Source organism: Perca flavescens, chromosome 1 (assembly GCF_004354835.1).
Source record: "Perca flavescens isolate YP-PL-M2 chromosome 1, PFLA_1.0, whole genome shotgun sequence".
NCBI classification, from domain to species: Eukaryota; Metazoa; Chordata; class Actinopteri; order Perciformes; family Percidae; genus Perca; species Perca flavescens.
The window spans coordinates 39,165,467-39,179,534 of NC_041331.1; the positions used below are offsets into that span (position 1 = coordinate 39,165,467).

At 40.8% G+C, this 14,068-nt stretch overlaps 1 protein-coding gene across 1 annotated transcript in view; it reads right to left on the reverse strand.

Annotated features, from left to right (window-relative positions):
• Window positions 1-13,643, reverse strand: part of crtc3 (CREB regulated transcription coactivator 3) — a 46,958-nt gene extending 33,315 nt beyond the window's left edge. The window contains exons 1-3 of the mRNA XM_028577718.1: window positions 12,442-13,643; window positions 8,338-8,445; window positions 4,740-4,862 (exon numbers count right to left, since the gene is read on the reverse strand). Of these exons, the coding sequence (XP_028433519.1) occupies window positions 4,740-4,862; window positions 8,338-8,445; window positions 12,442-12,573 (363 nt within the window). The 5' untranslated portion in view covers window positions 12,574-13,643. The remainder of the gene's footprint in view (window positions 1-4,739; window positions 4,863-8,337; window positions 8,446-12,441) is intronic.
• Between the last annotated feature and the right edge of the window lie 425 nt (window positions 13,644-14,068).

Below are 14,068 nucleotides of genomic sequence, written 5' to 3' on the forward strand. Positions count from 1 at the left end.
TACTCCGCACAAACACTTATTGGGCTCTGTTCACACATCGGCTCAATCGGAGATTACATACTCGTATTTGTACGAGGGAGCCGTCAAGGGTCAACTCTGTTTGATGTCCGATTAAACTAATTCAGACATTTGCGTTCTCGCGTACAGCTCCGCCGGCGTAATGTTGGGTAATTTCAGGTTTGCAGTACATGTGTGAAAGGGGCTTAAGTATAAAGTGTCCATGGTCCCTACTTCATCATGACCATGACTAACTATAGCTCTAAGCTCTAAATGCCTGACATTAAATCTTAAGAGGATGAGAGTTTAACAGGTTTTAAGACAAAATTCTCATTAAAGCCCTATAGCGGTGAAACACAAATGTGAACAATGGAGCTGCCTTTTTCAAATACGTAGTGAAACAATGACAGCATTATCTGATTTACTACTGAAGGCAGAGGCAAAGTTCCTGGCTTTGTCTGTGGAAGGGCAGGACTTCAGAAGGGTGGCATTTCGTCTTGCCGACAGTCACTACTTGCTACTAAGTGCAGCTCCTCTGCTATGGAAACAAGCTCCTCTCTGGGTAGTTGTTTAGGGAGGGAGGGGTGTTGAAAATGTTGACCGATCACCAAAATAAATTAAAGCAGAGAGTGGTTGCCAGACAAGGACAATCACTATTCTATACAGCATCTGTTTAGAACAAATGATTATGAGTGTGGGGACAGATTTACAGAGACTAGAGCCATGCTATGACCACTCACACAAAACACAGGATAAGCCCCTTTTCAAATATACACAAATACAACTAAATGAAAAGGACAACATTATGGTTCTCCAGATGCAGAGGAGGAACAATCCTGTCAAACTGGTTATTTGACAGCTTCATTTGCTCTTGCCTCACACCATTCATCAACTATAATAGTAAACTAAACTGTAGATGGCAAACTTAAGTTGTGTGTCCAGTATGAAGAAACTGCACATTACTACACAAGCACGGATTGTAAAATTGGGACTTAATTCAAAAATCCCTCCTCTATTTCTTTAACCAATCACAGGCAGAAACCACTTCTCCACTTTCAAAATATGGCATCATGATTGGATAAGCCAGAGCCACAGACCTACACATATTCATTTTCAAGATGCTGCGCCGCTTCCTGTTATCATCATTTAAACTGCAGATAATTGTCTAGTTTGCAGCTGCCAGACTAAATGAATTCTCAGTAGATGAAGCGAACTACAGAACTTACCTGCCAAGAATTCTGCTTTGATTATGTTGCTGCCTTGATCGGTTACCCACACTTTTCGCCTGAGGGAGCTAGGGTGGAGGTTTTTTTTTTTTTAACGTTTCTTCATTCGGATCCATTTGCGATCCATTCCATTCTGAATAAACAAACAACGCAGTTTACAAGCTTCGTCCTTGTTGCATTATTCATTAAAATAATTCACACAGATTTCTGTATTTCAAACAACTCGGAATTGTACGGCCAACGTATTAAAAACTTTTAGGGGTTACAAATCGGGCTCGGGCTCATAATTACAGTTAATGCATCGGGCTGGGCTCGGACACAACGTGCACGGGGTCGGGTAGGGTCAGGTTTGATTTTTTTTGGGCCCGATCTAAGCTCTAATACCCAGCTGTACTTAATAGCATTATTTTGGCGAAAGACAATTACAGCCTTAAGAGTGGGTTTGATTGTCGAAAATATGAGCAATGACTGGGGGATATAATCTCTCCACCTAGTCCTGGGTCTTGACAGTGACTTGAGACTTGATATTTGCAAAATATTTCAATCTGAATTTTTTGTCATGTGTCAGTCTCTGCAGGTTTTGTGTTTCTGATCTCGCTTTTAAAAAAATCATCAGCTATAGGTCGCTTCATAAATGGATTGTTTTCATTACTACGCCGCTACTTACACGCACATCACGCGCTGTGTGTAGGGCGCCAAGTGCCGACGGGGACACCGATGATAATGATCATCAAGCAGTCGCAAGAATACCACCACGTGAAATTTTAACTCGCACGCTCACAAAAAATGTTTGCATATGCAGGAACCCTGCCTAAAGTGGAGGCTGGCCCTCAGTGAATGTTGTCCTTGCACAATTTGTTGTTTGTTGTTCTGAGAACAGCAGAAACAGAGACCACTAGCATTGAAGTCTACTGGCTTCTGCAATCATTTCCCTACAGGCATTATTAAATAAATACAGTATCACATTGTTTTAACTGGGCAGCCTTGAAGTAAGTATTTATAGTTTGGAATGGGTTTTTAAATCCTCTTTCATACTTAGAGTATAGATAATGTCAAGAAAGACTTTAAGAACTCTGAAGCTGCTCGTTCACCTATTCCAATGTGAATATTTTAATACAGAACAGCTGATGTACAGAGCTGAGCTCATCCAAGATTTATTTTGACCAATTTATAAAGTATCTCAAAGTTGCTAAATATACTGTAGGCAAATACAGAGTCTATACAGCAAAAACTTTCATGAGTTTTTTTTTCTCTCTTCTGGAACAGAAAAGGTGACTAAGTAACCACCTTAGAACTCTTTGGGTCTTGTGTGGGCCTGGTTTTTCTGTGTAAATTTGACACTGGCTACTCCCACTACCATGACTTCTGACCTAATCTGTCACACACATGCCTGCTCTAGCAAATGCAAGTTTTCTCAAAGGATACAAACACAAACAATTAATTGCTCATTAGGGCTGGGCAATATATCATTGAGCAGACTTTTAAACAAGTGCCTCCACCCATGCTGTGTACATTACAGTGTGTTCTACATTACAACTAATATTCACAATAAACAGGAAAAGTAAGACAAACCACAGAGCTTGCTTATATTGACTACATTAGTTTAAATTACACTGTTAATCAATCAGGAACCCTTTGAAACAGTCAGGTATGTTTAGAGCTAGGCTATACCGGTTGAACTTTGTTAATGTAAACAGTCAAAACATCCTCCTCAATGTAGGTCACCCAAATATCTATATTACACATCAACCCTGCCCACACATGACAAACACGCATGACTCTATACAAACTTTAGAACAGGGGGTTTTCCTGCATAGAGATGTTTTGGCACCCCCAAAAGAGGTTTTAGTCAGCCCCAAAGGAAAATCACCAGCACTAAAATGTTAAGAACTGAGAATAAAAATAGCAATTCAAATCCTCTCCAAACAGGTTTAAGAGTAATTTACCCAACAAGCGTTGAACAAGCAGAACATACAGTAAACTTGAATATGAGAGTCAGGCTGTACCGGACTCTCCCGGTTATTTATTAAAATATTATAATCCTTTTTTTTGTTAACTGGGGTTTAACTTACTCAAGCATAATATACATTTGTGTTTATCATATTGTCAGACATAACCGGTACAGTAAATGCATAGATTTCTGTCTGATAAGGTAACACAGACTCATCCTTTACTGCAAGCAGACTGGAAATGCTGTACCTTTAAAAAAAGAAAAACTACATGTAATTCATATAGAACCGTTTCTAAACAATATTTACAAAATGTTTTACAGAATAAAATGACTAAGTAATACTATATATATCCCCTTCTCCCCCTCAGACAAGCATGTGTGGGGAGACTCGACTCCTGACCAGAGAGAAATCCTTTTTTTAAAGTCTCGGTGTTCAGCTCTCAGTACCTTTGAAGCTTCTTACTGGATCTCTGTGGTTTGAAGTTTAGTTTCTCTTCTGCGTCCCCGTTTGTTACTTCCAGATGTCTACTTTATCTTACTGTCTCACGATCGCTTTCAGCAGACGTAAACCCAACATTTCCTGATTTTGCGGCTTCGTAATAAAAGCTTTTAAAATAAAAGAATTTATAGAAAATGAAATGTGTGTATTTACAGCCGCTCCTTTGACCACTAGTCCAGGAGTTTTTTAAAGCCAAGGCCAGAACAATTCCAGGCACTTGAGTTGTGGGAAGACATCCGGGACCTTGTCTTCCAGCCCTACAAATCAAATCCGTAATGATTCCTGCTTAATAATTCAACTTCCTAAGTGCAGCTCAAACTACACGACTAATATGAAAGTAGTGCTTTGATTGTTATTTTTCCAAGACAGTATTTCCAAGCTACAACCCATTTAAAAAATCCATTATTTTATAACTTAAAATGGCTGCTAATCACTCTGCGTCTAAATTCATCCACTGATTAACGTGTCTCTATTTTGTGCTACATGAGATACCTACGCAGCTGTGATGAATTTTGACACACACACACACAGCGCCAGAAAAAGATTTCTTTGCTCTTACTCACTCCAACTTGGAGGAGACTCTGGGGAAATAATAATAAAGGGTGTAGCTGAGAGCTTATGTGCAAACACTAACCCTTATGTTCCTCACTCTGTGTTTTATCACCGTTACAATTAGACCCTTCTGCAACCTCATAAAAAAATCACATCTGCCGCTAAAATACACACATGCATACACAACCGGAGTATGCTGAGAATCCCCCTACTGTCGATGTCCATAACGCACAAGTAAAACGCACCGTCTCCGCGTCACATTTCAAATTAGCATAATGACTAATTCTGTTCCTGAGGGTGCAAAACAGCTGCCTGCACTGGTAAGTGTGGTCGCGCTTGAAACCAAAGACACACACACACACACACACACACACACACACACACACAAACGCCAACCACAATTTAAAAAGAAAACAATAAAGACTAACAACCTGGAAGCCACAACACCCACTGCCACACCGCTGATCACCCTTTGAGATCTCCCACGGTCAATGATTTAGGCTTGGAAGGATATCTGCCGTCCGTGCTTGTCGATGGGTCGTCGATGGGGGGAATTGATGCGGTTGCGGTGGACCCTCTCCACCAGCCCATGGTGGCGGGTCCCTCTCAACGAGTCCAATCCGGACGGTAAGCCGCCCTGAAAAGAGACACATCAGACACTGCAGTTTCACACACTTTGTCAAATTTTAGTTGCATTGCAGTTGTATCTGAATGCAGTACTGTGCTCCAATTTCACTCATTTAGCCAAAACCAATATTTCATTTGTATTCTTGCCTCAACTTAAGTCTACAGCCTCAGGGACAGATGTACGTACATTTGCGAATGTAGCGTTATCAGCGCCATGGCCAACCCGCACAAAGCACACGCTGGGATACTTTAGGTTACGTCGTATTTACCAAACCTGCAGTTCATCGGGTAATCAGCACCTTTCTCCGCCCACTATACCACAAATTGCGCTGTAGCAAAGCGTTAAGTACTGGTGCTATGATACGGCTGAGTGCAGACTGCGATATTCCAACTGCTGATGTTTGAAATGATCCCGATGCCAATATTTGTAATGTAGCGAGGAGTTTAACAACTGCTGGAACGGAATGTGAACGCTGAGTCAGAGATTCAATGTCATCTTTGATTTCTTCCAGGAACTGTAATATTGCACGGCTGCTTAACCTGTAACGCTTAATGATTTCATGTTCACTCAACTAAAAAAGTGTCATCCTTGAGGCAAAAATCCTTTCAGCTCGTCTCCTTGGCCTATGTCTTCTTGCTCGGATTACTGCTGCCATTTCACCAGGAGGTATATGCCAGGAAACCCTCCTCCAGGTTTACACCTGCTTTTAAGAGGCGGAGAATTTTCACCTCAAAATAAGAGGCGCGCTTTCACGGGCAGTTTTTGTACATACCGCGGAATACATAATTAGGCGTACTTTACGCTTCCCCTCCCATCTCTTTATGGGAAACTCCCACTTTCCCCTCGACCCTCCCGTGAATGCATATGCATGACACGCTTTTACGCGCACGTAGCAAAACAAACACGCCTGAAGTGGGCGCAAAAGCGTTCGTACATCTGGCCCTCAGGGTTTTATAAACCGTTTTACAACATCATATTGAAACAATCACCGACTATTATATTGGTCATGTAATGAAAAATGTGTTATTGGTCATGCTGGCTCTTCAAACACAAAAGGACTGCACAAAGGTGCTGTCTATTGTGTTTAGAAATAACAAACTATAGTACATGAGTCATGATCACATAAAGAGGTTTCACACTTTCAACACTTTCTTCAAAAATGCCAGCACTGAATACCACATTGGTGCATCATAGCTTTTTAGTCCCTTGCCTTTTATTGTAAAATAACTGAAATGGAAGCCCCAATCCTTTCTTGCCCTGTATGCACCAACTTTCAGAGACCACACAAATTTGACTATATGATCCACTTTTGATAACTGATCATGTGCACCCTGCACACCAATTGCAGACTGGGATTTCAAGTAAAATTGTTTCTGTGAGTTTTAGTAGGCTCAGCGCCGGCTACATTAAGTACTCTGCCTTCATTTAATTGAATTTAGGCTAACAAATGGTTATCATCAAGTGGCATCTTTCCGAGTTTTGTTCCCAGAAGTGAACGTGAATGGACTCCGTAAGTGAGAGTTTTCTCCCTCCATGTGGGGATTGATTTCCGGACGTGACCACAGTGTTGCAATTACTGCGCTCCCTCAAAGGGCCATTATTTCAAGTAACAAGGGCACTTTCACCTGGACCCTCCGTATCTAAGCATAGCCCAATCCTTGGGGAGCTGACACAGATACAGGCCTGGTGCTGCGGAGAAGCAGTTGGATCACAGACAGAACTGTTCTGCTTAAAGGGGTACTGAGAACGACTGCACTGATCTTTTATTCCATCTATTTTCCAGTCTGCAGCTGAATTATTTAACGCTCTCGAGAGAAGCTTGTTTGCACTACTGAAGGTGCAGTACAGTATTTAGCTGTTTTTTCCAGTTTAGGCCAGTGGTTTTCAACCCTGAGGACGGGTTAAGAGAGATGCAAGATTTATCATATCATTGTTCATTTATTTATGCATTTTAATAACCTTTCACCACATCTAAAAGAAAATCAGCGACATTAACATGACTTTTGTCATATATTATGTTATGATACACATTAAAACCGAAGAAAAAAAAGCAATAATAGATGTTACATATTAGCGTATTTAGATGTATTCATTATTTTTTGTTTCATATTTATCTGTAAAATCTGACTAAATAGGGATGATATAATATGGTTTGATATAACAATAATTACACAATTAATGTGATTATTGTGGGTTGGGTGGCTGAGGGTGCCATCACTTTGAAAAGGGTGCTGTGGCCTTAAAGGTTTGTGGACCACTGAACTAGACACCATTAGAACTGAGGGCTGTTGTGCTCAGGCCTTGAAAACCCCCTGAATGAGAACAAGACCTTGAATTTTGTAGCGCCCAAGGGAAGCACGGTTTTAAAAGAAAATATTCATGTTTAGTTTTTACATCAAACATCCTTTTGCTTGGAGTAGATTCACACTTACAGCACCACTAGTACACATACTACAGAGATGCAGAGCAAACTTTTGTTGCAACTCTACGGGACACCATGGATGCAAAGCGCAACCTGGTAACAAAGACAACTGTAATTGTTAGGGATGTTCCGATTAGAGATGATCCGATACCGATACCAGTATCGGTATTGGCTCCGATACTGCCTAAAACGCTGGTATCGGTATCGGGAAGTACTGGAGTTAATGCACGGATCCGATACCGCGTAATAAAGCCCTAAAGAAAATCTATGTTATAATAGATTATTTATGTTCTTTTTCGGTTATAACTGACTGTCAAAGTGGACAGTAAAAGAAAGTTCTGTGGCGTTCATGGTTTGTGTTTGTTCATGTTTCACAAAGATAGAAATCATATCACATCCATACAGGGATAGTAGTATACAGCTGTTAAAACATAATAAAATATATGACACACTGGTATCGGATCGGTACTCCGTATCGGGCAATATACAAGTTCAGGTATCGGAATCGGTATCGGGAAGCAAAAAATGGTATCGTGCCATCAGATTTTTTAAATATTGAATATCGGCAGATACAGAGCTCCGATCCGATACTTGTATAGACAATATAGACAACAGAGCTGCAGACTGTTTTTTGTTTTGTTTACAACAATAACAAAGTAACTAAAAGATCTTCAGCTTAATACATTTATCTGAGTGCCGCTAGCATTTTTGTAAAACTTGCATATAAAATCAACTTACGTTCTGCCGCAAATTGTGCTCAGCTGACGTAAATGATAGGAGTAAAAAGTGATCGGGGTGACTGTCGATCCCTGATGAGTTAAAAAATGCCCATACTCCTCCGATCTGGCCCTTTGATCGGGACATAGAACTTTAGCGACGGCATGATTTTCAACGGAAAGACGCAAATTCACCCGAGACGGTGCGAACTGACGCTAAGACGAGTTGAAAATGTTTCTACCGGGGTGAAGAATGTCTCTCTCGACTGTCAAAGAGAGGTGTTAACGCAGTTTGAATTCCTAGTATGCAGTGGCGCTGTGTATTTTGACTGTGATGAGCTCTCACTTGGAATTCGGTGCTGGTGTTGCCGATCTGATTGACGTTTGGCAGAGAGCCGTAGTACTGCGCCCGTGATTGAGTCAAACGAAGCTGCTGGACCTTCTGAAACTGCACCTGTCAGTCAAAAGGGGGACAAAAGAAACACAACTGTAAGCGCTTATGAATTCTGGACATGGAGCCTTTATGTCTAAAGAACATTTAGCTTTCGATGAAGGCTTTTCTTTCCCAATGTTGTCAATGTTTCTCAAATAAGAAAAACAAACTCAGATATATGCTTTGTGTCTAATATCTCACTACTGTTTTCAATTGTCAACGTATGCCTCTTCGAAGCATTCAAAGTAGAGGGTGGATACCCGAACCGAGCCGGGTCCGGACAGATATTTAGAAATGATGTTCGGGTCGGGCTCAGTCACATCAGCACGATAAGTTATACATTTAACAAAAGCTTATTATGTCGGTGTGCGCCTGTGTTAACGTGCGCTTGTTGCCCCGTGTGCGCTGATGAGCTCATCTGTTGGCATTTCTGAATGCCTTCCAACAGTTGCTTAATAAAGCTTTCCACACAAACAAACGTACATGTGTCATTAGTATGAGAAAAAAAAAATTTGATTTTAACTGTGTCGGACGCGGGCTGGGCTCGGACAGAAGAATGCAGCCCCCGATCCGCACACTAATTCAAAGCAACCTGAATGTACAGAATTCAAATGTTAAGTCATATTGTGAGGCAAGAGGCTACTATAGAGCCGACCTGTCAATCAATACGAGTACTACAGCGGTGTAACGGTACACAGAAGTCATGGCTCGGTTCATACCCTGGTTTAGGAGTCATGGTTTGGTGAAAAAAAAATGCATTGGGATAATGGTTCTTTGCATTTATCTTGAACAGACAGTGGTGCAAAGGTCAAAAACAGACAAAATCCTCTTGTTGGGGACTGAGGTAACATTTTGCCCAGTGGCAACTTCTGGAAACTATTTCCATTATAACATTACATGTCATTTATCGGACGCTTTCATCCAAAGTGACTTCCAATTAAGCTTGCTTTCAACCTTGAAGGTACAAACTCCAGACAACAAGAAGTAAGTGCAAGTGCATTAACTCTAAATAAGCCAAACTACAAAGAGCCAAAATAAAGTGCAACTCTAAGTTGTTGTTTTTTTATTAACCTAATTATGAAAATAAGGAACATTTCAAACACTAAACAAACACTTTTCCAAACAGGTCACAATAGGCTATAAAACTAAAAAGCATGTCCTCTGCTGTGAAATTGAAAATACCAAAATAACAAGAATGATAAAAAATAAAACTTTTGCATTAGAAGAACGAAGTCTTCCAATTAGTTCCATGCCAATTGCTTCTGTTATTGTTTTATCCCGTCATGCTTTTGCGTCTAAAGGCTGCTTAAAAAGCAGCAAGAAAAAGAATTTGGGCTCCGGATAGTTTTTTTTCCTCGCCCTGGTGATCGGCACATCTGATTGATGCCGTTGAATGTTGGATGTGGTTCCAATTTACACACACACACACACACACACACACACACACACACACACACACACACACACACACACACACACACACACACACACACACACACACACACACACACACACACACACACACACACACACAGTTTCTGGGTGGAACTCTTGCTTGTGAAATTTGGTTCCGAATTACATCAATCAATCTACATAAAGAATATTCTTTTTGGCCGTTACACTGTTACAGCCATACTATTCATGTACATTTAAGCCTGTATACCAGTGAATCAATGAATGAATCAAATGCTTTGCTGTAAGCAGACAAAAACAATTGATAAAAATGCAGCAACATTTGCAATGTAAGGGACACAAGTTAAAGGGACACATTCTAGGAAATGGGCAGCTTGGCTACACTCTACCAGGAGATGCCACAACGAAAACAGAAGGCGGCTTGTTCTACCAAAGTAAGGTAAACAGAGCTAATCATTAACGGTTATCAGGAAAAGGCAAACCAGAGGGGCATTTCTTCCTTAGACTTCTGAAAGGGCAAAATTTGAATCTCAAAGACTGACCTAACTGATTTTATCAATGGATTTCCAGCGAATGGACAGAGCTCTCTCAAAGAGATTGTGAAGAAAGACTTTAGGGATGGGCTTCAAAAGTGGGAGTAAAAACCTTATCCTTTGGTGCAACATTTGTCAGTTTACGTGTAGCAACTACAGACACATTCTGTTCCTTTATATAGCGGTGAGCGCATTTTTCTTGTTTGCTAGCAACTCATTTTTGTCTTTTTGTCTTTTCAATTCATCAGCACACATGGGCATCATAACCGGTAGACAGAAACAGACAAACAATCGTTTCTTGCCCTGAAGGAAGTAAAAGCAACCCTGACAGTCGTGCTGTGGGCATTTTCCCTCGTCTCTGCAATTACACCATGATGAGATCCTAGTAAAAATGTCTTACTGTGAGCGTCTCTAATTCTGAGTAAATACTTGAACCTTGAAAGCTGCACTCACACCTGACAACTGATAAGGAGGCACATTTCACACCTTCAAATACAAAATGTAGCAGGGACCCAAAATGCGTTAACTGTGGCCAATAAAAATCTGATTACAACTGTCACTGCTGCCCTAAACAGAGTGAGGGACATACAAACAAACATAATTTAAGACATTATTGTGATTCATTTTGATGTCCCACCAGCAACATTCAATTTTCCATCTAGGACAAATGAAAAAAATACAAACATATTTAAAAAAAAACGAATCCCCATTTAATCCCTTATTCCACTGGTGTTAGCTATTACGTAACAGACTTTACACATTCATGGTTCACAGGGATGCCCTCTCCATGCAGCAGAGCTGAGAGAAGGTTGAAGTCTGTTTGTGCACTCGGGTCCTACCGGTATGTACATTTATTCAGAGCCCTGCAGGGGCTTTACACTCTGTCCTTTGGTCACTGTAGTAAATGTTAAAGCAGCTACTTCTAATTCCAGCTGTTTGCTGGCAGTGTGTCCTGTACCCTGGCGTGCCTCAGCCTCGCTGAGTGGGCTGTTCTGTCTCACACGGGTCACTAACAGTTCATACCTTATGGCAAACTTCATTCACCGTCACCTCAAAACCACATCCTCTTTGGCTGGCCATTCATGACTCTCCCTTTCATAGAAAGGGCATATTATAAAGCCCATGGTATGAGAATAATTTAAAAAGGGCTTTTATGTCCTTCCAGGGGTTACCGTTTTTATACTTAGAATGTGTAGTGTATGTTTGAAATTGTCATGAGATGGAGAAATAAAATTTCAAAAGCTCCTTCGAAAAAGGATTTTGAATCTGTTAATTCTGAACGTGAAATTCAGGGAGCTGCTACAATTGCAGATTGAGATCCACATATATGTGACTGTAAAGGTTCTGAATCATCCAGGATATCTAGAGGCACTTGGTAAAAGGCAATTCTTAAAATATCAATGCAAGTCTACAAATGGGGCACCTAAGCATCTGTGCCGCAAATGAATAGTAGCACTGCCTAATACATGGGAGTGTATATGCCCAAATTATGAACCATCCTCTTGAGCTGATCCCACTCTCACTTGTCTGTACAGTCTGTCCACTGAGCCCAGGATGCAGGGGTGCACATCACGTCTTTTTTATTTTTGTAAATAGACTAACAAGGTGCAAACACAGTAGGGTCTGAAGACATGCATACAACAGACAACACTGCTTCCTTTGGGCATGCATCACAGTGCAAGCAGGGGAACTTTAGGCGGGTGGTTCTGATTCATATCCTGTTTCATTGCTGCTTGCAATTAAAAACAGGTATTGTACGGTTTATGTTAATTACTGCACTCCAAATGGACTGTTTTATAGTATACTGTTACCATTTTCACCGTTTGACAGTTTAAGCCGTGGTTCTTCAAGTGTTTGCTGTTGTGTTTTTTTAAATTGCCATCGATATGGTGTGCTGATTAAATGCATGAACAGAAACAATAAGTACAGGTTGAATACAGAAAACCTCAGTCATCAGACAGCTTACTCCAGCTGAGGCTGTGTAAAAGAGGGAGCTTTTTCCCTGAATGCATTAATGCCAAAAAAGGGCCAATAAATAAATGACAAGTACATGTAAATTAAGAGTATTTACCCTTGAAACGGTCAGGTCTGTCATCAGCTGTTCAAAGGCCCGCGTCTCCTCTGCTTGCTTCTGGTTGTGCAGCGCAATCTTTTCGCTGAATTTCCTGGGGTTTGAGCCACCTGTACCCGGGGAGCCGGACATTGTGCGGGCCGCAGTTTTACAACTTCAGCTACTTGGGGGTGAAAAAAGTGGTAGACGGTGCTGGGAGTCTATTGTCCAGAATCTTTCAGTGAGCCAGTCCGAGTTTTAAAACCATAACGAACATTACTGGTTGGACAAAGTTAATTCAGAGTCAACTCTGCTGGCTGCAGCAACTGAGTGTTATTGTAAGCCGAGCTAGTAGCTAACGTAGCTAAGCTCCCGTTAATAAAAGTTGCCTTACTATGCCAAGAGAGCAGAGTAAACAAAGCCTTTGCAAATTATGTGTGTACAATTCAACTCTTAAGAACTTCCATAAAGAATGACGTGCTAATTAAAAAAAGTTAATGTTACAATATGACTTCATATTTCCAGCGAACCACTTGTTTGAATGTAACGTTAACATAACGTTAGCTGTCATTGCTAACGGGAGAGCAGAGTAACAGCTGCAGCTAGCTACGTTAGCTAAGCTGCTGTCAGTGTCATCTCAACAATTTTAACAAACGCACTTTGACAACTTGCCGACACTCGGTCAACATCGAACAGGCACGTATGTGAAGGGATTTGTAGCAGATTTAGCGCTGGTGTTAGAGAAAGTTGTTAGCCTTGATAGCTTAATCTCGCTACTAACGTTAGCAAAGCTGCCGAGCAGTTGTAAATTGTATTTCAACAAGTGTCCGCTGCTGGTTTTGTCCAGATTTAAAACTGAATTTCGAGTCGATGTTACCGCCACAAAATGCAGAAACCTCCAAAACACAAATATTCACTAGTGAAGCAGGAACATAATCCACAATTTTACACTTATATTGCTATCACAGCGCTTCTTCTTTGGGTCTTCTTGAGCGTTAATCCACGGACAGCAGAGCTATTTCAGACAAACTCCAACCCAACGACTCCAATGAAAAATAAACAAACAACGCCAAAAGAAAAGCTCGTCTCCTTCGTCGCTGCTAAACCCGAATTCTTCTAGAGACAATGCTGCCAATGTTTTCAGCTTATTATAGCCGTCGGTTGGCAGGGCTGGTAACCGCAACTCTGATCCGCTGGCTTGTTATTCTACATACTACTGCGAGAAAAACATTACCTCGTTAAACGCCGTCAGTACCTGTGATGTCCACAGGGCGGCGACAAAGGGACTACATTATCCTGTGTCTCTATCTCTCTCTGTCTGTCTCTCTGCTAATACCATCATCATCAGAGCTGAGAGAAGTAAGCAGGTTATTTACCACACTGCCGTTTAAAAGTTTGGAATCATCTGTTATATTAGTTTCTTCTTCTTCCCATCCAATATTTTTTTTTGTAAATATGTTCTTTGTAAATTATAGAGTGTGGTCTAAGACCTACTTTATCTGTAAAGTGTCTCGAGATAACTCGTTATGATTTGATACTATAAATAAAATTGGATTCAATTCAATGTCTTGATATTATGTCTTATTTGTATTTTTGTATATTATGTTGATATGTTCCTATATGTATATTGTTGTCTGTATAGTACAGT